Here is a 27,649-nt window from a genome sequence, read left to right as displayed (position 1 = left end):
AAGTCTCATCCTCATCCCAAATAGAGGATGATAGCCCAGAATATTCTATATTAATTAATAACTCATCACAGTAATATAACTGTTAAACACCTTTCCCTGTGATATGTACTCCTTGGCACATAAAAAATTCTTCAATTTAAGTGGTCTCCCCTTTTTCTCCCTCTCTGTTGCTCGTTCGCTCTCTATCTCCCTCCCTCCCTCCCTCCTGTTCTTTATAACACATGGTATACAGTATGTTGCTGGCCATATAGTTTCCCCACCCCCCACGCTATACAGTCTTACTGTGGTCCCTGGTCTTGTCCACTAATTCTTCACCTCTCAGAGTCTACTAAGTCATAAGCTAGGGCTACTAGGCATGGTTAGTCCTCTCTCTGAATGTCAGGTCAAGATGTGGTTGCAGAAAGGAAAAATACTGTGTTCTTTTCTCTGCTGATGCATAAGACTCCTGAGCTCACAAGCTGTTTTCACAAAGGTTCGATGTAAAAGCCAAATGCTGCTGCAGCCTGTACTTTTAAAACCTTCAACCACACTTTCACGCCATTGAGGTGGAGCCATTTGTCGACCGCTGCTTTCAGTGACACGCACGCACACACACATGCTCACACACGCACACACACACACACACAAGAAAAGCAGCGATCCTAACCCTGATCTGCCTCCTCAAATAATTGTGTGCAAAAGAAAATAAGAATACCGGTAGGCTAGATTATGATTGTTAATTAAATGTTGACAATCTGTATCCATGTAATCTTATATCATAGATGTTATGTCCCTACCTCCACAATAATATTTCACTAAAGTATAGGATAGGTTTGTACATCAAACTATACCTATAATAGATTCAATTAATTAGGAGACTACTAATCTGAACAGAACATTACCTAAGGTTTATGTTATAATTTTTATTTTTACAGAATTCTTCGGCTGAATTGTATAAGCCCTGTAGAAATATATATGTGTTGCTTGTTGTTGTACCTAATATGAGGATGCATATTTTGCAATAGTTTTCAAGTTGAATAATAGTCTTCATCAATAACTGCATCATCCATTTATGCACCGTTGTTGCTGTTAAAAACATTAATCAAACGCTGTCCTTGGCTGATACTTGATGGGGTAACATTGGAGGCAGGTCCAACGAATACTCTCGATATATATTTGGACCTTCTTGCTGTCAATCAGATTTTCGTGGCATACCATTGGTTGTGCGTCTGCGGTAGCCTATTATCATTCCATCTCGCACTGTTTCTGGTCTGTCACTCTTCAGTTTTCCGAGGTCTCCTTCCGCAAATCAACGTAGTTCTCATGGCTTGCGATAAAAAAAAAGACATATTAATGCAACGACAATTACACTGATGCTGTACAGTATTTGAGTTGGTCTCCATATAAAATTGTTACAGGATGGTTATCAAAAATGTGTGTCTGGTTGTAGGGCGTTTGAAATAGGACACCGCTGGTCATTTAACGTTCTCGTACGCCGCGGAGGGATACTCTTTTGGAACCGACAATGTGGAGGCTGTTAAAATGTCTACTCGGAAGATGAAATGGTTACAATTGTAGCAACTAAAATAATCGCATGATATATCACAAGAGTTATGAATCTATTTGCAAACATTGTTTCATTTTCGTGACGTGGACTGTATAACGAACCAAGGGTTTGGTAGAACACACGATATCGTCGTTCGGTCTTCGTCTACAGTCCGGAGTACGGAGAGGGAATCTATCCCCAACTTTATGTTTTTCTCTCTACTCCAAGCGTTCATTTTTTCCCGTTGGATGCCACATAATTGAATAGAGGTTACTGAAAGGTAAATATACCTCATCACACGCTGTACATTTGTGAATTATATTATGGTTTTGCAGGGGCATTGAGCAACTTTAGCAAATAATTGTGTTGTGTGAGTAGCACGGGCGGAGAAAGCGGGGTGTTGAGTTTTTGTCCGGCCTGAGTAATGGGAGCGAGCGTGCAGCAGTTGGGCAGTACTTACAGCCTTGTGGGAAAATACTTCTTTGTTCACTTTGCGCAACATTGTAAAGTTTAAAAGTAACCTAACATGCCCGTTCGAACGGCAAAATTCTCGCAGTGATACTATTGCCACGCCTGTATTAATATTTTATTGAATAACAAGCCACATAATTTTTTAGAAGGTTCAAAACTTTTAAATATTTAGAGAAACTTCGTGGTGCAGAGGAAAGTTGCGACCAGAAATGCACGCTTGTCTCAAATGTATGGGTCAAATAGGTTGTTTGATGTTGTACGTCTTATGTGTATTATGAAGTAAATGTTCAAATTTCTCTCAATTCCCAGTTATGTGCTCAATATTTTTCCACTGTTTATTTCGCATTTGGCAGGAAATCCCCCCCCCCCCCCCCCGTGCTGAACCCCTTGAACATAAAAAAAAAAATCACATATGTGAAAATATTTTACGCACGGTTCTGAAATTCTTACTACGTTTTTTCATCATAGGTCCGTTGAGTTTCATACCCAAAGTGAGCGACGCTTACTCCTTTGTTCTAGCCTTCATCACAAACTTTTCCAGGGCATGACTCTTTGTTTTAAGTGTATTCGAAAGCTACTTAAAAACCGGTTTCTCACCAGTCTAAAAAGCACGAATTTAACAATAATTTGACCAAATAGTCTGTGTTGACATAACGCGTTCGTTGTTATGGTAAAACCTGCACTCTGGGGATTCCGTCACAATCCGCAAAAACTATTTACATTCTCCGAAGTAGAGGGCCAGAAGATTTGGGAATGGGACATCCAGAGAAATCTCAGGCAACTGTTAAATCTGTTGCAACTTGACTTTCTGAACCAATCAACAAGATCATAATACATTAATCTTCAATAGAAATGCATGCTTCAGTGTGCTCCATATACTATAGTAATGTCCCTTAAAAACATAATGATTGTTATTCTAAGGGGCAGATGACATTTACTGGTGAGGAAGGGCTGGTCCAACTCAAGGTGTAATACATATTTTAATTTTTTTTCTTCCTCCCAGTGTAAAAAATATTTTCACATTACTGTCCCCTTTCTACAGCGAAATTGACCCCCCCCCCCCCCCCATTAACTCAAAATAATGTTAACAACCAAAAGTGGTCGAAGTCGATGCCACACAGGGTTACAGGCCAGAAGGTTGGGGGTCCACAGAAGAGCTCACTCTCCCTGCCTGTTTCATTAAACTACGATCAGAGCAGGCTGTAGAAAATGATCAGCTATGGGGAATTCAGATTATCAATATTTTGATGCAATATTTCTAATGATATTTTCCGCCAACAGGTTTCTCAATGCACCACACAACCAATAAACAAAGCATACAGACATCGGGCGCTTCAATATTGTGGTTTGGTTTTTCAACATCCCAATAAATAGATTGTGTCAATCTCAACCAAACAGAAAATACATCCATCCCTACCTTGTAGGCTTACCCAGTATAGAAGACTTGGCTTGACAATCTCTGAATGTCATTCAACTTTTTGGTGTTTTGTAACTATCTCTTTCCATTCATCAATTGGCCACTGCACAGTTTGGATTGATTTTAAAGATTTTTTCAAGGCACCGGGATTGCACAATAAAGTCACACTTATTTTCATTGTGGTCTCAATTATTTATTTTTTACATGAATACAATTACAGAGATGGATAAACATTTTTTTTAAATAATGCTCAACCTCCAAATGAGTATGAAGGGGGAGTTTAAGTACAATTCCTACAAGCTTGTTTGGCTGGTATCTTATTGTTTAGATGCTTGGGGCTGCTGGTGAACCATGATGTGCAGCATAATCAAAGTGACACTAGACTAGTGCACTAACTAGGTTTCAATCCAATTGGCGACAGATTCTTCATAAAAACAATGTGCTGTTATAGAAAATTTGGCACCGGACAGCAAGACGAGGAAGATTTTAAATTTACTGGACATTTTGCAAACTGAACCAGACATCCGTATGCGTTCAGTTCTGACCTGGCACAGCCAGCACCATCAATAAACAAGGGATATTGGCCAAATGAGCCACATTAATGTGTCCTTAACAGCCTATAACACATTTACAAAAACACTATTACTTGTATTTCAATGTGTAGCATTTGATTTATAGCCTACTTACCTAAAACAATAATTGTTCACTTCACATTTCAGCTGTCAGAGATTTGAGTAGTAAATGTATCAGGACATTGCATGCTTAGGTGTCCGCTGTATTATATGAGCTGAAGAGTGAATGTAAACCAGGGGAAAAACACACTACCCTCCCCTATTTTGGACCACCTCTCCCCCCAGTACATTTCGATCTGTCCCTAGTAGGGTACTTATACCCTATTTGTGATAACATTGCCCACAGCCACTAGTTAAACATTTTATAAGGATCCCAAACTGAGTTTTGTATGTGGCCCCTCATGTTCTTTGCACCTCACTGTGTGTTGGCCCTTGGCCATGAGTTGCTGCCTGCCTGAGGGAAGGCACACATTGGTCACTCATTCTTGCTCTATTGATATGTCTGAAATCTATCAATCCATTCACACACAACCAGAACCCAGTGCTTGTCAACGCCTGAGCTGTTCATAACTTCGATGATGGTGTAGGTTGATTATGTAACACAGATTTGGTAGCCTAAACCTTAAGTTACTACAGGGTGAATCCTCACCAAACCACAACAAAAGAAGAGCAGTGGCCATTAGGACTCTAATAGTAAATATGACACTTCTAACATTTAACTAAATGGGGACAGTAGGTTTAATTATTATTATTTTTTAAACCTGTTGGCCGCATCCTGATGTCCACTACAGAGGACATGTATTAACAAGCTCTTATTTAATATAAAAAATATTACACTGCTCTCAACAAACTGTTCCTGAGATATTTACTTATTAGAAACAATTTCAATATCAAACTCACAAAAATATAATTACACAATTATACACACTTACATAAAATGTGCCAATTGTAATGGTAGCCATTTTGAAGGACCAGATTATTTGTTTTATCAGGGTTATATTGTAGTCCTCTGTAGCTCAGTTGGTAGAGCATGACGTTTGTAACATCAGGATAGTAGGTTCGATCCCCCGGGACTATCCATAGGTTAAGTAAAAATTCATGCATGACTAAGTCACTCTCCGCTAAATGGTGTTTATTATTATATTAAAAGCCCAGAATGTCCTCTCAAAGGTACAACAGGACCTAACGCAGCGGCATGTACGGCCTTAGAGATACGGACCAAAAACACGTCCCATAAGAGATGACAAAAATGGGTAGCAGGGTCTCAGGAGGTTGTTACATTTTGACCTTTCCCAGGCCTCCTTTAAGACTCCATAATGGTTCATCTATAAGTGCTACAAGGCACAAATTGGTGTCGTATGACGCTTTGCTCCACTTGCTCTGAAATATGAGTCGTATATTGATTTCAAGAATTTCCTTACATTCATTTATGAATATGGACAAATATAAATATGCATATATAAAAAAAAAAAACTGGTTTATTTGGTAGATTTTTCTATATATTGTTGAATATAATATACTCTACTACAGGCATATCAAAGTTCCAGAGTGAGATCTCTGCCAGTTTTCAAGTAACCGCCCATTTTATACAGAAAAATTGGCATAGTAGGCAATGTAACCCATCACAGCCCTCCTTTTACCTGCATCATTGCACATCCTGCAAATCACCAGCTGAGGGCAACCATTTTGAATCCATTTTCACATTCACTCTGTTGGTAATGCTTACAAACTGGATCATAATGCTAAAAGTAGCAGAGATCCCACTCTGGAACTTTGATATGCCCGTAGAGTATATTATGTAAAGCAATACGTTGCAAAATGTGCCAAATCAAAAATGGTGTTTTCAATATTCAGAAAATTATTTAAATCAAAATACAACTCATAGTGAGAGAAAGCGGTCATATGACACCAATGTTTGCTTTGTAGAACTTGCAGATAAAGGAGGTAAGGCCAAGATCTTTATTTATTTTTTATTTTACCTTTATTTAACTAGGCAAGTCAGTTAAGAACAAATTATTATTTTCAATGACGGCCTAGGAACAGTGGGTTAACTGCCTGTTCAGGGGCAGAGCGACAGATATGTACCTTGTCAGCTCTGGGATTTGAACATGCAACCTTTCGGTTACTAGTCCAACGCTCTAACCACTAGGCTACCTGCCGCCCCAAGATGTCATGGACATGCCAACTGATTCATTATTTCTCAATTGTTGTATTAGATACATGTCAGATATGTCAATCTTTGGATTAATTGTTGTATAAATCCCCCAAATCATAGTTTTTGATCTCTACATTGATGTCTTGTCACATGTACCTTGGAAACTCTGTCTGAAGTTTATGAGAAAGGCACTTAAGACTGTTGTGTTCATCAGGTACAAACAGGAAAAGGTTGTGAAACAGAAAATAACTAGGTTTGTTTTTTCCCTAAGTATCTGGGGTTACTGGTGTGACATTTCATACCATATGTAATAGCCTTTGATGCTGTCTTGTTGGTGAGAAATTCTCTTCCAACAGGTTAGTTTCTGAGGTTGCCAAGGCAGCCAGCATGGAGGACAAAGTCGAGTATTGGCATTGTGGTGTAATCAGAAGTTATACTCCACTTAGTGTGTCTGATGTGGGCTAGGACAGGGAGAACTCAGAATTCATGTAACACTAGATTTAATTAAGGCTCTCAACCTGTATTACCCAATGATTGAAGCAATGCTGTAGTAGTTCATCTCAGAGTGTAAGTTTGTCAGTAGTTTCTGTACCTCAAAAGGGATTCCTGTTTTATAGATTGAGCTATGTAGCACAAATCTGCAGGCCACAATCTTAAATGAATGGGAAATATTTACAGCATCTAATTCAATAACGGGAGGATAACTCTGGTAGCAGTGAAATAACTAGCAGGCTAGATAGCTAGGTGGTTGTCCCACCTAGCTATCTTAAGATGAATGCACTAACTAAGATGCTCTGGATAAGAGTCTGCTAAATGACTAAAATGTAAATGCTATGTTTGTGCCATGCTATCCCCTTTGTGACCATTGAAGGATGTGTGTGACATCACGATGACTCAATGCTGCTGATATTTCCATCATGACGTAATGAGTTACTCTGCTCTATGCATTTAATGTGGCCGACTGGTTATCAAACAGACCAGATGCACCTTCGCATAAAGACCGTTTTAGCCCACTGGGCTAAAGCCTATTTATGGGAGCCCCTTGTTTGCTCAGGGAGCAAACTTGAGTCTTCAGGTCTCAGACAAGGTCTCTTATCACGAAACACCTCCTACATGCGCTCCCAAATGTGAAGTAATGTTCTGCCAAGGGACATTGTAATGTGGTGTATCCATTTCAAATAGAGGTCTAACCAACCACACAGTAAAACGAGTGGTTGCAATCAAGATAATTGTTAGTTAAGAGGAATATTGATGTCAGTATAAGCAACTTTTTTTGGTGGATTTGAATCATGAAGCAGAACATGTATCTTTACACAAGAATCAATCGAGTAGAATTTGACTTCACACTTTTGTCACACTGTGATTCTTGTTTTCTGTCCATTTCAACTATTTGTACCTTAATCCAGATTTATCCCACAAAATGACAGCCCTCTCCCCTCTCCCTAGTCAGTTGCTGAGACTGAGGGCCTAAGGAACAGCAGCAGAGAATGGCTACAGTGGGGACAGACAAGGAGCTCAGCGACCTGCTGGATTTCAGCGCGGTAAGAGATCTTGGCTGTCAACAGCCCTACAATATCTTTGAGTATCTTAGACCATAATGCTACAATCTTTGTTCAGAACACTTCCTTAAATAAAGTAATAGGTTGTTCGTAGTCAAGTATATGTAATCTCTTATGAAGGGATGGGCAGCAAAACTGAATTGCTTCAACCTATGCTTTTTATTGTCTTAACAAGACAGTGTTTCTCTACACACATCAAGATAGACATGCCAAAGATCCGTTTGAATTAAAATGTTGTCTTGTTACTATAACAAAGGAAAGTTGTGGAGCACTTGAGTGCATGGGCTTTGTTGTATTATTTGAGATAATGGATTGGTACATAAATGGAAGAATAGAATGGTATCAATCAGTCTGTGTTGTCATTGGGCAGTTGTTGTGAGTCACTCGCATCAATGAGTCAGCCCAAGCTTGGCATGTTTAGATTGCTTCCCACAGTTGACAGCTGCTGGAGTTTGTTGTAACTGAGAATGACTAAATCCTTCTATCGGATAGGTTAAATTGGCACCTAGCACCAAACAATGTAACATCAGAGGTGTAATATAACAGTTATTATAAACTGGGTGGTTAGAGCCCTGAATGCTGAAAGCCATGGTATATCAGACCGTATACCACAGGTATGACAACATGTACGTTTTTGTTGTTGACCCCATCTCTGGTTTAATGTTTTTGACCGTGTCTGTCTACGTTTCAGATGTTTGCACCGCCGGTGTTGAATGGGAAGAACAGGCCCACCACTCTAGCCAGCAGCCAGTTCGGAGGCACTGGTAAGACTAGCCCTTTGGTTTTAATACAAAAATAAAGTAAATATCCAGTGACGGTTTGCGGCTCCCATTTAAAAAAAATGTTTATAAAGCCTAGGGGGGTGGTACAAGCATTTAATCATTTCAGTCAAAATGGTCTTCAGGTGACCTCGGTGATCATACAGCAGCGTTATAACTGGGATGTTCTTCATATGTAACCAATATGATCAAAATTGGTCAACGTCTACGTTTCCTCTACTTATCTGTAAGTAATGAATTAGTTTTTTTAACTGGTACCGAGCTACCTTCAGCTGAGGCGTGTGGGCGTTCTAGAGCAGAACAACCGACATGTTTGTGAGAGACTCACCTTTCCATACAGGGGTCATAATAGTTTGTTCGCCAAACCGTTCAGACAGAAGTTAGCAGATTGGCGGTACCGACTTCAGATGAGTCACATGATGCTTGTGGGGGTCGCAGAGCAAAACAACCAACATGTACAATGCCTTCAGAAAGTATTCACACCCCTTGGCTTTTTTCTAATTTGTTGTTACAAGGTGAGAAATAGATTGAATTGTCTTTGTTCTTTTTGTGTGTGTCAATGATCTACACAATACACTGTCAAAGTAGAAGAAAAATTCTAACATTTGTAAAAATGTCTGAAAAATAAATCTTATCTTGATTATTCAACCTCCTGAGTCAATACATGTTAGAATCACCTTTTTCAGCGACTACAGCCGTCAGTCTTTCTGGTAAATCTCTAAGAGCTTTGCACACCTGGATTGCACAATATTCTTTGAAAAATTCTTCAAGCTCTGTCAAGTTGGATGTTGATCATTGCTAGACAGTAGGGCTGAGCGATTGACCTACATTTAGTTGTATTTTGTTGGTTATTGAAATACACTACTGAGGGACATTACAGATATGTATGGGGTAGTCATTCAAATCATGTTAAACACCATTGTACACCGAGTGAGTCCATGCAGTTAATTTTACTTGTTAAGCAAATGTTTACTCCTGAATTTATTAAGGCTTGCCATAACAAAGGGCTTGAATAGTTTTTGATTCAGGACATGTTTACATTGTATCATGACTATTCTTTTTTAAACCACTTTGACACTATGGGGTATAATGTGTAGATCGGTGACAGTCTCAATTTAATAAATGTTAAGGCTGTCACACAACAAAATGTGAACACTTTCAGAGGTGCTGTTCGTGAGAGTCTCACCAATCCATAAAGGGGTCATAATAGTTTGTAGGCCAAGCCGTTCGACGCTGCAGATGTTTTTGTGAGAAGACGATTTCCGTGATGTCTCGTGGTCTGACAAACACCGCTGTAGCTCTTTCACCAAAGATGCGGAAGGCCGATAGCGGTGGATTTGGTGGATTGGGACTTAGCCCATGCAACAACAAACCCTCTGCATATCTATCTTAAACTGATTTTTTTTTAATGGGGATTTTAATTATGCTAATTCGATTTCTGTGGGGCTGCGGAAACTGATTTGAGGGTTATTAAAGGAACAGCTTGACAGTGATGGGCTATTACAGGCCTAACTACACTTTCTCTTATTCCTTCCTAGAACCCTCTCACTGTCCCACCTCTGACCCCTCCATCCCCCCTACTGCCCCTCTTACTGCCCTCGTGGGGAGTGCTGTCTGGAGTCAAATCCCAGTAGCTGTATCAATACTCCAAATACTAAAATGGCATGCTGTCCTTCATTACCAGTGAGGGTTCAAAGGATTGGATAGCATTCCACCATATTGCTTCCACCTGTCTTGTCCTGCTAGATCATTGATCATAAAGGAAAGTTAATGAGGGAAAGAAGCTAGTTAAAACAGACTGACCCAGCCACCCCCTTCCAGGTGTCCCCTCCCTCACCTTCTCAGCTGCTGCCTCTCCATCATGCTCTACTGAGGGTGTAAAGACCGGAGGGGTGATTGGAAATGACCCTATTCTCCCCCCACCTCTCACCCTGTGGAAGAAAAACTATTTCTGTGTTTCTTTGCTCCTCCTCACCTCCAATCAACCACCATCCCTCGATAGGCCCCATATCCTCTTGTTGACAACCATCCAAAGATCAACACAAGAACCATGCTCCACATCCAACTACTGTCCTCTCTCGGTCTCAAACCACCTTCAACCCTTTTTCGCCCAATCACTTGCCCTCATCCTCTCTCCTCCACCACCTTCATTCGCTCTCCTCTGAACCGTTGCTGTAGGTCCTTTCAGCTCCTAACTGAAAAGAAACAGGATATTGAAGTAGAAGAAATAAGATGAAAAGGACGGGCAGGGTTGAGGCCAGGGACCCAAACTACAGCTTGAGTGCCACTTAGATCTTCTTTTGTAGCAACAAAAGGTGCACGTTTACAAAAGGTCCTTACTGTTCTCAATCCAACGGCTGCTCCTGGCATTGTTTTGCAGCCCTCAGCCCAGGTCTCCACAATGCTCATTAGAGGCCCAGACAAAGGGTCTTGGCCGCTGAGAGAGAACTGGATAGGCAGGCAACATATGTGGCCCAGTGTATGATTTCACCCAGGAACCCCCCAGCCCCCTCACCCCACCCATATTTTCACAATGAGAATGATGAGGCTTTCTGAGGGAAGGTTCTGGATCTCTCTGCCATACCTTCTCCTTGGTACCATTAGTTAGTATCTTCTCTGCTTTGCCTTTTTATATAGATTTTGATTTAGATGAGCTGTTTTTCTCTGGTGCTCAGGCTCATCCCTGTCGGGTGTAAAATGGCTGTTTTTCTCTGGTGCTCAGGCTCATCCCTGTCGGGTGTAAAATGGCTGTTTTTCTCTGGTGCTCAGGCTCATCCCTGTCGGGTGTAAAATGGCTGTTTTTCTCTGGTGCTCAGGCTCATCCCTGTCGGGTGTAAAATGGCTGTTTTTCTCTGGTGCTCAGGCTCATCCCTGTCGGGTGTAAAATGGCTGTTTTTCTCTGGTGCTCAGGCTCATCCCTGTCGGGTGTAAAATGGCTGTTTTTCTCTGGTGCTCAGGCTCATCCCTGTCGGGTGTAAAATGGCTGCCATTTATTGTCAAGGACTCATGGATTAGGATGAATTTACCCTGATACTGGTCTAAGGTCTGTTTTGGGGGAGGGGTAAACTGATCATTGATCTGTGTCAAGGACAGACTTCTACCCGTAGGAGCTGTTGTCATGCATCCCTGGTTCTCTCTGACATTAGGTGGGTATGTGCGATTCCCTTGAGGTGCCACCTAACTTCCAACCAAGTTTCATTTACTGGCAACCAGAAACTGAGAATCTGAACTGGTATTTATAAACCCTGGCTTTGGCTAAATGCAGAAGAGCAGAGTGTGTTTTGCATGAACTTTCTGTTCTTTAGGAAGCTTCCTTCATGTGAATGGAAATGGAATTGGTCATTTAGTAACTCGATCAGATTTGCATACGAATTGGATTCCTTGTGTGGTCTAGAGGCATACTATGTCAGACTGCTCAAACCACAGAGCTTTAAACATAACATACATTGTCCAGAATATAAAGAGGCGCTCCAGTTGCGTTGAGCCTGCTACTAAGGTCAGCATTTTCTGAAGGATTTAGCCTAATGCTTGTAGCTTCTAACTTCAATGATTTCAAAAATATCTTCAATATGAAAGTAGCATGCCTAATCATGTTGAAGTTTGTAATGTCAATTGGTGTTTAATATTGTCCTCTCGGCATCTTAACACCGGCTCTTATGAATCATTTCAAACGCATCACACACCATACTGTTGCATTTCCATTCTAGACATTCCTTGAATCACAATCGCGCTCCTTAATACTTATTAGTCATTTTGCCTTGTCTGGGTGACTCACATTTCTGTCATACAGGAGAAAGAAGAAAGTGTAGACAGACAGTACGCCAGTAAGTGTGTACATGTGTCTGCATGTTCCCTGTGTTTTAGTCCTGTAGCCTCAGAGCCAGTGACTCAGACTGACTGCTCCGTTTCCACTATCTCTTCCTGTGTTAATTATAGACCAGCCTCAGTCTCTTAAAGGGGTGGCAAGACCCGGGTTTAAAGGGAAGGCTCGCTAAAGTGAACGTGTCTCTCCTGACTCAACCCTCTCGCTCTCTGAGACATTCACTGACGTACGTACGCACGCATGCACACAAGTTTCCCCGCCAGCAAACCCCATAAAAGCGGTTAAGGTGTAAAGTCCTTGCCTCACGTATGTTAGGGTTGTTCTAGTCAGCAATGGCTCTGCAACATAGTAGACAAACCGCTGTCACGATTATTGGTTTATTTGTCATACTTTAAATGAGTCCATAGAGTTAAAATGTGAAGTTCAATACGGGGTCCTTTCTTCTAACGATTTCTATGGATGTGTGAAACCAGGGATTTGTGGACAGGAGCTCTGTTTTCTCTGTTGTAGTAGTGTCTTATATCAGGCTGTCATGGAAACGACTTGTAGGAGGAAGCCATTTGAAGTTTGAGCAATACAGAGGATTCTACTTAGACGAGTCTGTCACTTATTCTCTCCTTCATCTACTAATCAGCAGCTCTGTTAATTAGAAGGAAAATGTGGAATAAAAAAATGTGAATTCGTAATGAATATGCATGAAAGCTATTTTGATGTTTTACTTCAGAGTTGCTCACTTGTGCTCTCCCTCTCAATGTGAGTCATTTGTGTGGTGTGAAACAGTCTTCATATTTATCTCCCTGGTTCAAATGAACTTTCCTTCCATACCTTTTTTTTTAATACAGTTCAATCCCTGGACAACCATAAAAATACCTTGCAATAAGAGTTGTGATGCTACTTACAACTTAACCCAGAAGGTCTAGGAGAGCACTTCCTTCAATGCATTCCAAACCCCCTCTCCTCTCCATTCCCTCCTTACTTCCTGTCCACCCTTCCCTCCCCAGGAGAATCTGTGAATAGCCCGGGGCCAGGGGTTCTAGGTACCTGCAGAGCTCTCCATTATCCCCATGGTGTCAGTTCAGATCTGGATCTCCCCTCATTTGCACCTGTCAGTCTTCCTAAAGAGCATTAAGGGATACCCACCGTGTTCATTTCCTACCCCAGCGGCAATGCTAAGTCTTCCACATTCTTTAGATGACTCCATTTTAGGCGCCCATTCATAGTGTTGACTTGAGGGGAATGTGGATTGTGTGGCTTGTGAAGATGGCATCTGAGGTCCGGCCTGGTTTAGCAGGAGGAGGAGACCAGACCAGGACGTCCTCATAATGTTTGTCTTTGCAGCCCTCGACAGGGTTATGGAGATGGTTAACCTGAAGTTTAACGCATCTTGTGGATATCTAGACTGTGGTCTGTAAAAGTAGTCAGAAGGTGATTTTAGGCTAGCTGTTTAGCACATGCCAAAAGATACAAATGCTAAGCTGTCGCAAAGTTTAAAAAATAATATATTATTGGATCACTGAGTCCGTAGATTACATTTAAATGTGGGTGAATACCAAACATTTGGAACACCTTCATAATATTGAGTTGCACCGCCCCCTTTTGCCCTCAGAACAGCCTCAATTTATCAGGGCATGGACTCCACAAGGTGTCAAGCGTTCCACAGGGATGCTGGCCCATGTTGACTCCAATGCTTCCCACAGTTGTCAAGTTGGTGGATGTCCTTTGGGTTGTGGACCATTCTTGATGCCCTCGGGAAACTGTTGAGCATGAAAAACCCAGCAGCGTTGCTGTTCTTGACACAAACCAGTGCGCCTGGCACCTACTACCATACCCTGTTCAAAGGCACTTAATTATTTTGTTTTTCCCATTCCACCTCTGAATGGCACACACACAATCCATGTCACAATTGTCTCGAAGCCTAAAAATCCTTTAACCTGTTTTCCCCCCCTTCATCTACACTGATTGAAGTGGATTTAATAAGTGACATCAATAAGGGAGCATAGGTTTGACTTGGATTCACCTGGTCAGTCAAACATGGAAAGAGCAGGTGTTAATGTTTTGTACTCAGTGATGGGGGGGTGGATTGATAGTTGCATATCGGGATATTATATTTGATCGTATCGCTTTGACAATATCGCAATATTTTGTGCTAGTTGGCTGTACCTGCAACAAAACTTCAGTGTTTTTCATTCATAGCTTGTTGTTCATCTTTTTAAACAGGGAGCCAATATGTTTTCAGCACTTTTATTTCAATGACTGATCAAAACTGGTTTTCTCATGGTTCTCTTGTCCCTCTGCAGCAGACATGTGGTGAGAAATATGTTTGGAACATCAAATTTCAATAAAATCACAGTATTGAATCACACTACATATAGAATCATAATACATATCGTATTGGCACCTGCGTTTGGTGATATCGTGAGGTCCCTGGTGAACTATCCGTTCAGCTGGCGCCTTTGCTATCCCCCTGGGAAATGACTAGGAGAAACACTTGTCATTTTCAGCAGAGGAAGGGACTGGTCCTTATGTGTGCTGTTCTATGTCTCTGCTGTGTACATTTCCTCACTACTGATTGACATGGAGAGTGACATCACGTCGAGGCAACAAGCCCCTCGTCTCCTCCATCTGCCATTCCGCTGGCATCTCTCCTATAGATCAGTTGTCACGGTGATGTAGCAGCTCGCTCCACTCTGGACCATCATTCTCCTCGATGGCTGATCGTCTTCTTCCTACCCGCTCGCCTCCGCCTCTCTGTTTTTTTAATTAGACAACAAAACTAAAAAATATGAATATTCATAGAGCAAAGCCTCATTAATATGCACTATTATGCAGATCAGCCCACAATTAAGCCACAGCTTCCCCCCAGAGATGCTGGGTAGTGGTAAGAGAGGAGGTTGGAGGGAGAGAATTGCTGCTTCACCAATCTTTAAAACACTCTCCCTACTTTCCCCTTTTTCAATGCTAATCATTTGACCAGGGACTACATGACTTGTGTCCCTTCTGTTAATGTGTAGCCCTTAGTCTGTTGTCATGCAAAGAGGGTGTAAGGGGATGGGGATATTAACTGCTACTGCGTTGCCATGGAAAAATGTAAAGGAGTGAAGTGGGAGAATGACAAATTTTGCGGATGATTGTAGGAGCCTCATGCTTGGTGTTAATTATTCAAACTTCCTACAGCTCTTAGCCACACTAACATGTTGACCACACTGCTCCCGTCGCAAAATAAATGTATTGTACACACAAACTCAGCAAAAAAATAAACGTCCTCTCACTGTCAACTGCGTTTTATTTTCAGCAAACTTAACATGTGTAAATATTTGTATGAACATAAGATTCAACAACTGAGACAAACTGAACAAGTTCCACAGACATGTGACTAACAGAAATTGAATAATGTGTCCTTGAACAAAGGGGGGGTCAAAAGTAACAGTCAGTATCTGGTGTGGCCACCAGCTGCATTAAGTACTGCAGTACATTTCTTCCTCATGGACTGCACCAGATTTGCCAGTTCTTGCTGTGAGATGTTGCCCCACTCTTCCACCAAGGCACCTGCAAGTTCCCGGACATTTCTGGGGGGAATGGCCCTCACCCGCCGATCCAATAGGTCCTAGACGTGCTCAATATGAATGAGATCTGGGCTCTTTGCTGGCCATGGCAGAACACTGACATTCCTGTCTTGCAGGAAATCACGCACAGAACGAGCAGTATGGCTGGTGGCATTGTCATGCCGGAGGGTCATGTCAGGATGAGCCTGCAGGAAGGGTACCACATGAGGGAGGAGGATGTCTTCCCTGTAGCGCACAGCGTTGAGATGGCCTGCAATGACAACAAGCTCAGTCAGATGATGCTGTGACACACCTCCCCAGACCATGATGGACCCTCCTCCTCCAAATTGATCCCACTCCAGAGTATAGGCCTCGGTGTAACACTCATTCCTTCGACGATAAACGCGAATCCGACCATCACCCCTGGTGAGACAAAACCGTGCCTCGTCAGTGAAGAGCACTTTTTGCCAGTCCTGTCTGGTCCAGCGACGGTGGGTTTGTGCCCATAGGCGACGTTGTTGCCGGTGATGTTTGGTGAGGACCTGCCTTACAACAGGCCTCATCTTCACACTGATGAGCAGGGAATCTGGGCATCTTCCATTTGGTGTTTTTCAGAGTCAGTTGAAAGGCCTCTTTTCAGTGTCCTAAGTTTTCATAACTGTGACCTTAATTGCCGACCGTCTGTAAGCTGTTAGTCTTAATGACCGTTCCACAGGTGCATGTTCATTAATTGTTTATGGTTCATTGAATAAGCATGGGAAACAGTTTTGAATCCCTTTACAATGAAGATCTGTGAAGTTATATGGATTTTTACGAATTATCTTTGAAAGACCGGGTCCTGAAAAAGGGACGTTTCTTTTTTTTGCTGAGTTAACATGTTTTTCAATCATTGCACCCACACTGCTCACACGTGTCTGCGTAGCCAGGCGCTAAAATAGAACTTGGTTCTGTTTGTGACGCTTGACGCACTGCAAGTCCCACCTTTCCCATCTCCTCATTGGTTTTTAGGAGCATATACCCACGTGGATGATTGAAAGATTAACTGAGGTCCACACTCCAGTCCAGTTGGTAGTGGTAATGCGCCTTAAATTAAAGTTGGTTGCCAGCCCCCATATAAAGTCTAAAGAAGAAGCCTGAAGGAGGAGCGATTACTAGAAACAAACTCTGTTTACCCTTTTGTCGGTGTAGAGGACATTGTGCATTTCAGGTAAAATAACAGCACAATGTTTATATCCCAGGACAAATTAGCTAGCAACAGCAAGCTAGCTAGCTAAATTGCCATAAATGTTGCCATAAATATTTTTTTTTTTTTTGACCTGTCCCCAAATTAATATAGTTGGTTCTGAGTTAATTTTTGATATTTCAACCTGCGTGTCCTGATCGTGTCTGGTGTGGGTGGACAAAATCAACCCGCGTCAGCATGTTAGTGGCAGAGCGGACACTGGCAGCTGAAGTAGCAGTGCTCAGCCAAAGGTTATTTGGAGCACTCCCAGGCAGTTCGGAAGCAGCAGTGCCTGAACAGACCACCCTCCAGCCTCTATCTTCTAGGTACTAGTGTGGCTCTGAAAAGATTGGATAGGTATTGAGGTTATGGTAATGCTCCACCTTGGCATATTCTGCACACATTTCCAACCCACTCAAACCTATCAATACTTGGGTGGGGGGACTAGGGGTTATTTAGATTAAGTCTTTAGTTGGTCCTTTTTTCCCTCTCAGGTCTAACCCTTTGTTCCATGTTCTAGGTATGGATGAGCGAAGCGGTTCTACCCCCTGGGCATCTGGAGAACAGAACAGCCCTTCCTTCAACCAGGGACGGGTAAGGGAACACTGCACACTACACTTTTGTGTATATATACATAGTGCAATTGTATGTGGACACCCCTTCAAATGAGTGGATTCGGCTATTTCAGCCACACCCATTGCTGACGGGTGTATAAAATCGAGCACACCGCCATGCAATCTCCATAGACAAACATGGACAGTAGGATGGCCTTACTGATGAGCTCAAACTTTCAACATGTCACCGTCATAGGATGCCACCTTTCCAAGAAGTCAGTTGATCAAATTTCTGCCCTGCTAGAGTTGCCCTGGTCAACTGTAATTGCTGTTATTGTGAAGTGAAAACATCTAGGAGCAACAATGGCTCAGCTGCGAAGTGGTAGGCCACAAGCTCACAGAATGGGACCGCCGAGTGCTGAAGCACATTGCAACACTCACTACCGAGTTCCAAACTGCCTCTGGAAGCAACGTCAGCACAATGATTGTTCGTCTGGAGCTTCATGAAATTAGTTTCCATGGCCGAGCAGCCGAAACACAAGCCTAAGTTCACCATGTGCAATGCCAAGCGTCGGCTGGAGTGGTGTAAAGCTCGCCGCCATTGGACTGTGGAGCCGTGAAAACGCGTTCTCTGGAGTGATGAATCACGCTTCACCATCTGGCAGTCTGAGTTTGGCGGATGCCAGGAGAACGCTACCTGCCCCAATGCATAATGCCAACTGTAAAGTTTGGTGGAGGAGGAATAATGGTCTGGGGCTGTTTTTCATGGTTCGGACTAGTCCCCTTAGTTCCAGTGAAGGGAAATCTTAACCCTACAGCATACAATGACATTCTAGACGATTCTGTGCTTCCAACTTTGTGGCGACAGTTTGGGGCATGCCCTTTCCTGTTTTAGCATGACATTGTCCCCATGCACAAAGCGAGGTCTATACAAAAATGGTTTGTGTCGATCGGTGTGGAAGAACTTGACTGGACTGCACTGAGCCCTGACCTCAACCCCATCGAACACCTTTGGGATGAATTGAAACACCAACTGCTAGCCAGGCCTAATTGCCCAACTTCACTAATGCTCTTGTGGCTGAATGGAAGCAAGTCATCACAGCAATGTTCCAACATCTAGTTAAAAGCCTTCCTAGAAGAGTGGGGGCTTCTATAGCCGTAAATGTGAGACCAACTCCATGTTAATGCCCATGATTTTGGAATGAGATGTTCGACAAGCAGGTGTCCACACAAACTTTTTGTCATGTAGTGTATCAACATGGACATGTTCTTACACCGTGGATATTACGAATCCATATCGCTCATATCGTCCACCGTGGATATTACGAATCCATATCGCTCATATCGTCCACCGTGGATATTACGAATCCATATCGCTCATATCGTCCACCGTGGATATTACGAATCCATATCGCTCATATCGTCCACCGTGGATATTACGAATCCATATCGCTCATATCGTCCACCGTGGATATTACGAATCCATATCGCTCATATCGTCCACCGTGGAGATATTGCGAATCCATATCGCTCATATCGTCCACCGTGGAGATATTGCGAATCCATATCGCTCATATCGTCCACCGTGGATATTACGAATCCATATCGCTCATATCGTCCACCGTGGATATATTGCGAATCCATATCGCTCATATCGTCCACCGTGGATATATTGCGAATCCATATCGCTCATATCGTCCACCGTGGATATATTGCGAATCCATATCGCTCATATCGTCCACCGTGGATATATTGCGAATCCATATCGCTCATATCGTCCACCGTGGATATATTGCGAATCCATATCGCTCATATCGTCCACCGTGGATATATTGCGAATCCATATCGCTCATATCGTCCACCGTGGATATATTGCGAATCCATATCGCTCATATCGTCCACCGTGGATATATTGTGAATCCATATCGCTCATATCGTCCACCGTGGATATATTGTGAATCCATATGACTAGTCTTATCTGGACGTAACAGATTGGTCCAAAGAGCTCACAGGCACAGTGCATTTTGCTTGTAGATGTCATGTTGAATCTTTTTTAAGACGCAGCATTTGATTTGAATTCTTCATCGCTCTCTTTGTCTGTTTCTTTCTCTTCTTCCCTCCAGGGTTATGGTGAAGGAACTCATTACAATGAGCATGAATGCCTGGCTTCCACCCCTATGTTCGGCTCAGGAATTGTGGGTAAGGAGATCTGAACATACACTGCTCAAAAAAATAAAGGGAACACTTAAACAACACAATGTAGCTCCAAGTCAATCACACTTCTGTGAAATCAAACTGTCCACTTAGGAAGCAACACTGATTGACAATACATTTCACATGCTGTTGTGCAAATGGAATAGACAACAGGTGAAAATTATAGGCAATTAGCTAGACACCCCCAATAAAGGAGTGGTTCTGCAGGTGGTGACCACAGACCACTTCTCAGTTCCTATGCTTCCTGGCTGATGTTTTGGTCACTTTTGAATGCTGGCGGTGCTTTCACTCTAGTGGTAGCATGAGACGGAGTCTACAATCCACACAAGTGGCTCAGGTAGTGCAGCTCATCCAGGATGGCACATCAATGCGAGCTGTGGCAAGAAGGTTTGCTGTGTATGTCAGCGTAGTGTCCAGAGCATGGAGGCGCTACCAGGAGACAGGCCAGTACATCAGGAGATGTGGAGGAGGCCGTAGGAGGGCAACAACCCAGCAGCAGGACCGCTACCTCCGCCTTTGTACAAAGAGGAGCAGGAGGAGCACTGCCAGAGCCCTGCAAAATGACCTCCAGCAGGCCACAAATGTGAATGTGTCTGCTCAAACGGTCAGAAACAGACTCCATGAGGGTGGTATGAGGGCCCGACATCCACAGGTGGGGGTTGTGCTTACAGCCCAACACCGTGCAGGACGTTTGGCATTTGCCAGAGAAGACCAAGATTGACAAATTCGCTACTGGCGCCCTGTGCGCTTCACAGATGAAGGCAGGTTCACACTGAGCACATGTGACAGACGTGACAGTCTGGAGACGCCGTGGAGAACGTTCTGCTGCCTGCAACATCCCCCAGCATGACCGGTTTGGCGGTGGGTCAGTCGTGGTGTGGGGTGGCATTTCTTTGGGGGGCCGCACAGCCCTCCATGTGCTCGCCAGAGGTAGCCTGACTGCCATTAGGTACCGAGATGAGATCCTCAGACCCCTTGTGAGACCATATGCTGGTGCGGTTGGCCCTGGGTTCCTCCTAATGCAAGACAATGCTAGACCTCATGTGGCTGGAGTGTGTCAGCAGTTCCTGCAAGAGGAAGGCATTGATGCTATGGACTGGCCCGTCCGTTCCCCAGACCTGAATCCAATTGAGCACATCTGGGACATCATGTCTCGCTCCATCCACCAACGCCACGTTGCACCACAGATTGTCCAGGAGTTGGCGGATGCTTTAGTCCAGGTCTGGGAGGAGATCCCTCAGGAGACCATCCGCCACCTCATCAGGAGCATGCCCAGGCATTGTAGGGAGGTCATACAGGCACGTGGAGGCCACACACACTACTGAGCCTCATTTTGACTTGTTTTAAGGACATTACATCAAAGTTGGATCAGCCTGTAGTGTGGTTTTCCACTTTAATTTTGAGTGTGACTCCAAATCCAGACCTCCATGGGTTGATAAATTGGATTTCCATTGATTTATTTTTGTGTGATTTTGTTGTCAGCACATTCAACTATGTAAGGAAAAAAGTATTTAATAAGATTATTTCATTCATTCAGATCTAGGATGTGTTATTTTAGTGTTCCCTTTATTTTTTTGAGCAGTGTATTTCCTCCATCCTGGCCTATGTTTTAGATCTATCTGGAAAAGGTTCTCTCCCTGGCCTTCCATTTAATTAAGCTCAGCTGATTGGACATCCCCATCATGACAATGTGTTGGGGGGGGGGGGTTAGGGTGGGGTTGAGGGGTTTAGGAGCACCCAAGCACAAACAAACCTCTCCCAAGGGATTAGTGTGGCCTATAGCATGTTTAAGTGTCTATCAGATGATCTGTCAGGAGAGCAGAGATGGGGGTTAGGCTTTAATTACCCCCGGACCCTCTATAACGAGCCAAGTTGTTTTGCTCCTGTCTAAAGTCATAAATACAACCCTTCATATAGAGCACCTCACACGGCGGGCAGGTGGCAGATAAGGGGCGCCCAACTGGAGAAAGGGGAACAGGTCAGATTGGTTGTTAATGTGCTGGAGATGAGTGAAACGGCCTTTAAAGGTTTTTACCATGTCCTGCCCTGATTGTCCCTCTATCTGTTTTTACAGGCAAAGCTGAGCGAGGACCCTACTCTTCTTTTGGAGCACAGGTAAAATCAGTCGCTTCTCTCCAACTTGGTTTTTCCCTCTTGTGACTAGTTCTCCCATCTGTAGCTGTGGTTACTTCCGCTGAGTAATTTTTATTGTGCATCTGCTCCCCTCGTCCTTCTCATCCTCTCTCCTGCTCCCCTTGTGTCCTCGTCCCCTCTCCTCCACCCCTCGTCCTCTCTCAACATTACTGTCTCTAGCAGTATTTGTGTGACTGACCTGGTCTTCTCTCTTCCTGTGTAGCCGGGCTTTATGCCCAGTGAGATGCCCATGCCCAGTCCTGATGCCCTGTCCCCCTCGGGTCTGAAGTCAGGCTCCCAGTTCTACCCCTCCCAGTTCAATCCTCGCAGGAGATCCACCCAGGAGAGCATGGGTAAGGACAGAAACCCCTGAATATTATCCCATAGAATGCAAGGAAGATGGAGCACACATTCCAATGTAAAGCAGTGTTCCATGGTGTTTCCTTCTGGTCATATTGGAGGGGCTTTTTTTAATTAGCTTCCAGTTCTATTTCTACTGCTTACTGCAGTTGAATTACAATTACATCCTTATAAAATCACATGGAATTCACGACCATATCCACTCCACTATTACTATGTGAAGGAGTTGCTCTTTATTCTGGTGTATATGTAGGACTGTGATTACCCTCACTTCTCCTACTGATGTTTAAAATAACAACCAGAGAGATCTCACTTCTGCTAAACCAGCCAGGGGTTCAATGGGAGGAGGGTCGGGTGACACCGTTGCATAAACACACTGGTTGGATAAGATTCCTTTTGATTAAGCCATTTATAAGGGCCCATAAAGACAGATATTCCTACCAGCACAGAGCTTACCTAATGGACAGCATGAATGAACCCATTCATCGATATGCCGAACTGTTAACACTGCATTCATAACTCTGTTGTTTCATCTATGTACTCACTGTGTGTGTCTCCTCAGATGGCCAGCCAAAAAAGATCAGGAAAGTTCCCCCTGGCCTGCCCTCTTCAGTAAGTACTCCCCCCCCCATTACCACCTCCGTACCAGACTGCCACACCTTAGTATGCCTATTGTCCCTGAAGAACACAAACCTGTTTCAGACCTTTTGCCCCTTCCAACCCAAAATGAGCCCACCTACGCAAGAAACCGTGTCACCCAACCATATTCAAACCTTTCCCCACTCACTCTCAGGAATGCTCCCTCATCTAAAACATTCACCCCACCCACTCCCTTACACACACATGTTCTGCATCCCCCATCCCTAAACTGCCTCCCAGCCCTCATTGTCAGTGTGTGTAATGTGGACGCACACCAATCCCCAGACTATAACCCCGGATTTTAGAACGGCAGCCAAACTGGCAGAGAGAGAGAGGGCCTCCAGCCCCACAGCTGTGTGCTTTTGCATTGCCAACGAGGTGAAAAAATAAACGGAGCCCCATTCATTTATTTAGACTTCTGTATTTATAGTGGGTTTTATTTGTAGGCCATTTATTTTATAGATGTGCATGCATTCCTTCCAGCCCAGCATTCTCACCCGTCCATTGCTTAAGGTAAAGAATGAGGCTTGATGACTTCACTAAACCTCCTCTATACCGTGTCGACTGTTCACCTTCCCTCTTTTTCCTTCGCTCCCTCTCTTTTCTCTCCATCTCCCTCTTGTGAGTTCTACTTGCTCCCACCCTCCTTTCTGTTTCTCTCTCACCCTCCCCCGCTCTCTTTTCCTCCATCTCACTCTTTTTCTCCCTCCCCCATCCCTCTATCCCAGCTGCCTGTAGAGTTGGCTGCAGTCCAGGAATGGGCAGATGGCACAGTAATTAGGAGTGCATCTCTCCATTCCTCTTCCTCTCTTCCTCTCACCCTCTATTCCTCTCTTCCTCTCTCTGTTTAATCAAATTAGAGAAACAACTTCACTGTGTAGGAACTGAGTCGTCTGGGCCATAGTTTTATTATCTCATGCCTGCCAGAATTGGGCTGATTCTGTGGCGTCTGCTAGTTCACAACCTCAGGACCTTCACCTCTTTAGTGACATGCCAGAGACAACTATCAATTCTGTGTGATGCTCTGTAAGCCAGAGAGAAGGCTGGGTCATGTGTGTTAACCAGACCCAACTTGATAATGTGTGTCATGCACACACACACACACACACACTAGCACAGACACACCGTATACATCTCAAACCTAGCTGTAAGACCCTGAGATCACAGAGAAGAAACTTTGGGTTTATGGCTCCTTCTGAGCCAGTAAAGAATGAATTTGTTGTCTTGGTAACGGAACATAAGGAGTTCAGTTATTGTTCTGGGTTAATGGCAGCCTCCCTGTCATTGGTTCAAGGCAGTTTACTGAACCTACATCCAGCAGATTGTACAGGAGCACACAGCTTATCTTGTACTTTGTATAGGCTAGTTCCTTTCATGAGTATAGGCTAAATAATCTAGAAAAGTATGTTTACACCGAGGTTAGCTGTAGTTAACATGTGACCTAAAGGCTACTTTACTATAACTGTATGTGTGGAATTCTTGTCTGTTTAAAATCTGTTGTCTTAGTAACAGAACATCCCATAAGAAAACCTTCCACACTGCTTAGTTCAATAGTAAAGACAAAGCCCCAGTGTCCTCAAATGCCACAGAGGCTGTTGATTTTGAATTAAGCAGTAAAAATGTACTCCTCAATTGACACCAACCATTTGAGCAGTGTTCAATGTGTGTGTGTGGGTGGCCTAATCAAGACAGGATACAAGGTTTTGACCACACACAGTCTGCTATTTCAGATCACTTGGGAATCATTAGAAAATACCATGTTAGACTCCAGCCAACCAAGCCATGGACAGCAACAGGCTCCTGAACAGCCCCGAAGCCATAAGACTGCTAAACAGCTAACAGAATGGCTACACAGATTATCTGAGTTTACCCTTGTATTTAATTTGTAAATTTGTCTCTATGCACACTCACAGGACTCTACACACTCACACTGGCACTCCAACACACACTCACTTAATTTGCTCACACACACATTTATACTGACTCTCTCTCGCTCTATATATATATTCACTCACTCACTCGCATGCAATCATCATAGACACTGCTGCTACTCTGTTTATCATATATCCTGTTGCCTAGTCACCTTACCCTTATACATATCTACCTCTAACACTCCAGGATCCCTGTCACCTTACCCTTATACATATCTACCTCTATCACTCCAGGATCCCTGTCACCTTACCCTTATACATATCTACCTCTATCACTCCAGGATCCCTGTCACCTTACCCTTATACATATCTACCTCTATCACTCCAGGATCCCTGTCACCTTACCCTTATACATATCTACCTCTATCACTCCAGGATCCCTGTCACCTTACCCTTATACATATCTACCTCTATCACTCCAGGATCCCTGTCACCTTACCCTTATACATATCTACCTCTATCACTCCAGGATCCCTGTCACCTTACCCTTATACATATCTACCTCTATCACTCCAGGATCCCTGTCACCTTACCCTTATACATATCTACCTCTATCACTCCAGGATCCCTGTCACCTTACCCTTATACATATCTACCTCTATCACTCCAGGATCCCTGTCACCTTACCCTTATACATATCTACCTCTATCACTCCAGGATCCCTGTCACCTTACCCTTATACATATCTACCTCTATCACTCCAGGATCCCTGTCACCTTACCCTTATACATATCTACCTCTATCACTCCAGGATCCCTGTCACCTTACCCTTATACATATCTACCTCTATCACTCCAGGATCCCTGTCACCTTACCCTTATACATATCTACCTCTATCACTCCAGGATCCCTGTCACCTTACCCTTATACATATCTACCTCTATCACTCCAGGATCCCTGTCACCTTACCCTTATACATATCTACCTCTATCACTCCAGGATCCCTGCACATTGTATATATGATATTGAAACTGACCCTGTATATGAATTACTTCTCGTGTTGTTTTAGTACTACATGCATTGTTGGGTTTAGAACCGGTAAGGAAGGCATTTCACTGTACTTGTGCCTGTGACATTAACTTGAAACCTTTTTTAATGTGTCCGATTTCCCCCCCATCTCCCTACTGTGTGTGTTTTGTAGGTGTATGCGTCGGCCTCAGGAGAGGACTATAACAGAGACGGTGCAGGGTATCCTGCCTCCAAGCCTGGGAATGTGGGCTACCCCGGCTCCTTCTATATGCAAGGTTAGTGTAGTGTATACCAGATCATGTCTGGGGGCTTAAACTACACAATATACTTAGCATTATGGGTTTACCCACTTTGATACCTCGGAAACATGGAGAAAGTTGTCTGAAATGCCATTTTGGTTTAGGTGATTTATTGAAGTACTGTATTAGCTGACCAATGATGTCATATACACTCAGTGGACAGGTTATTAGGTACACTCATGTAGTACCAGGTCAGACTCTCCTTTGCATCCAGAACAGCCTGAATTCTATGGGGAATGGAAAAGTTGGTCAATTGGTATCAAGGGACCTAACGTGTTCCAGGAAAACATTCCCAACACCATTACACCACCAGCCTGTACCGTAGACACCAGGCAGGATGGGTCCATGGACTCCACACCATTACACCACCAGCCTGTACCGTAGACACCAGGCAGGATGGGTCCATGGACTCCACACCATTACACCACCAGCCTGTACCGTTGACACCAGGCAGGATGGGTCCATGGACTCCACACCATTACACCACCAGCCTGTACCGTAGACACCAGGCAGGATGGGTCCATGGACTCCACACCATTACACCACCAGCCTGTACCGTAGACACCAGGCAGGATGGGTCCATGGACTCCACACCATTACACCACCAGCCTGTACCGTAGACACCAGGCAGGATGGGTCCATGGACTCCACACCATTACACCACCAGCCTGTACCGTAGACACCAGGCAGGATGGGTCCATGGACTCCACACCATTACACCACCAGCCTGTACCGTTGACACCAGGCAGGATGGGTCCATGGACTCCACACCATTACACCACCAGCCTGTACCGTTGACACCAGGCAGGATGGGTCCATGGACTCCACACCATTACACCACCAGCCTGTACCGTTGACACCAGGCAGGATGGGTCCATGGACTCCACACCATTACACCACCAGCCTGTACCGTTGGCACCAGGCAGGATGGGGCCATGGACTCCACACCATTACACCACCAGCCTGTACCGTTGACACCAGGCAGGATGGGGCCATGGACTCCACACCATTACACCACCAGCCTGTACCGTTGACACCAGGCAGGATGGGGCCATGGACTCCACACCATTACACCACCAGCCTGTACCGTTGACACCAGGCAGGATGGGTCCATGGACTCCACACCATTACACCACCAGCCTGTACCGTTGACACCAGGCAGGATGGGGCCATGGACTCCACACCATTACACCACCAGCCTGTACCGTTGACACCAGGCAGGATGGGTCCATGGACTCCACACCATTACACCACCAGCCTGTACCGTTGACACCAGGCAGGATGGGTCCATGGACTCCACACCATTACACCACCAGCCTGTACCGTTGACACCAGGCAGGATGGGGCCATGGACTCCACACCATTACACCACCAGCCTGTACCGTTGACACCAGGCAGGATGGGTCCATGGACTCCACACCATTACACCACCAGCCTGTACCGTTGACACCAGGCAGGATGGGTCCATGGACTCCACACCATTAC

At 44.0% G+C, this 27,649-nt stretch overlaps 1 protein-coding gene across 6 annotated transcripts in view; it reads left to right on the top strand.

Annotated features, from left to right (window-relative positions):
• Positions 1–1,348: 1,348 nt before the first annotated feature.
• Positions 1,349–27,649, top strand: part of tcf3a (transcription factor 3a) — a 44,064-nt gene continuing 17,763 nt past the window's right edge. For 2 of the 6 annotated variants that reach the window (XM_014140982.2, XM_014140978.2), the window contains exons 1-9: positions 1,349–1,805; positions 7,587–7,681; positions 8,391–8,463; positions 17,586–17,659; positions 19,743–19,818; positions 21,908–21,948; positions 22,190–22,319; positions 22,889–22,938; positions 26,038–26,140. In XM_014140982.2, coding sequence (XP_013996457.1) covers positions 7,628–7,681; positions 8,391–8,463; positions 17,586–17,659; positions 19,743–19,818; positions 21,908–21,948; positions 22,190–22,319; positions 22,889–22,938; positions 26,038–26,140 — 601 coding nt within the window. In that variant the 5' untranslated portion in view covers positions 1,349–1,805; positions 7,587–7,627. The remainder of the gene's footprint in view (positions 1,806–7,586; positions 7,682–8,390; positions 8,464–17,585; positions 17,660–19,742; positions 19,819–21,907; positions 21,949–22,189; positions 22,320–22,888; positions 22,939–26,037; positions 26,141–27,649) is intronic. The other 4 variants (XM_014140976.2, XM_014140979.2, XM_014140981.2 and 1 more) reach the window with 4 other exon arrangements.

The sequence above is a fragment of the Salmo salar genome, chromosome ssa14 (assembly GCF_905237065.1).
Source record: "Salmo salar chromosome ssa14, Ssal_v3.1, whole genome shotgun sequence".
Classification (NCBI taxonomy): Eukaryota; Metazoa; Chordata; class Actinopteri; order Salmoniformes; family Salmonidae; genus Salmo; species Salmo salar.
The sequence above is the reverse complement of the archived record's forward strand: the minus strand, read 5'-3'. Positions and strand labels throughout refer to the sequence as shown.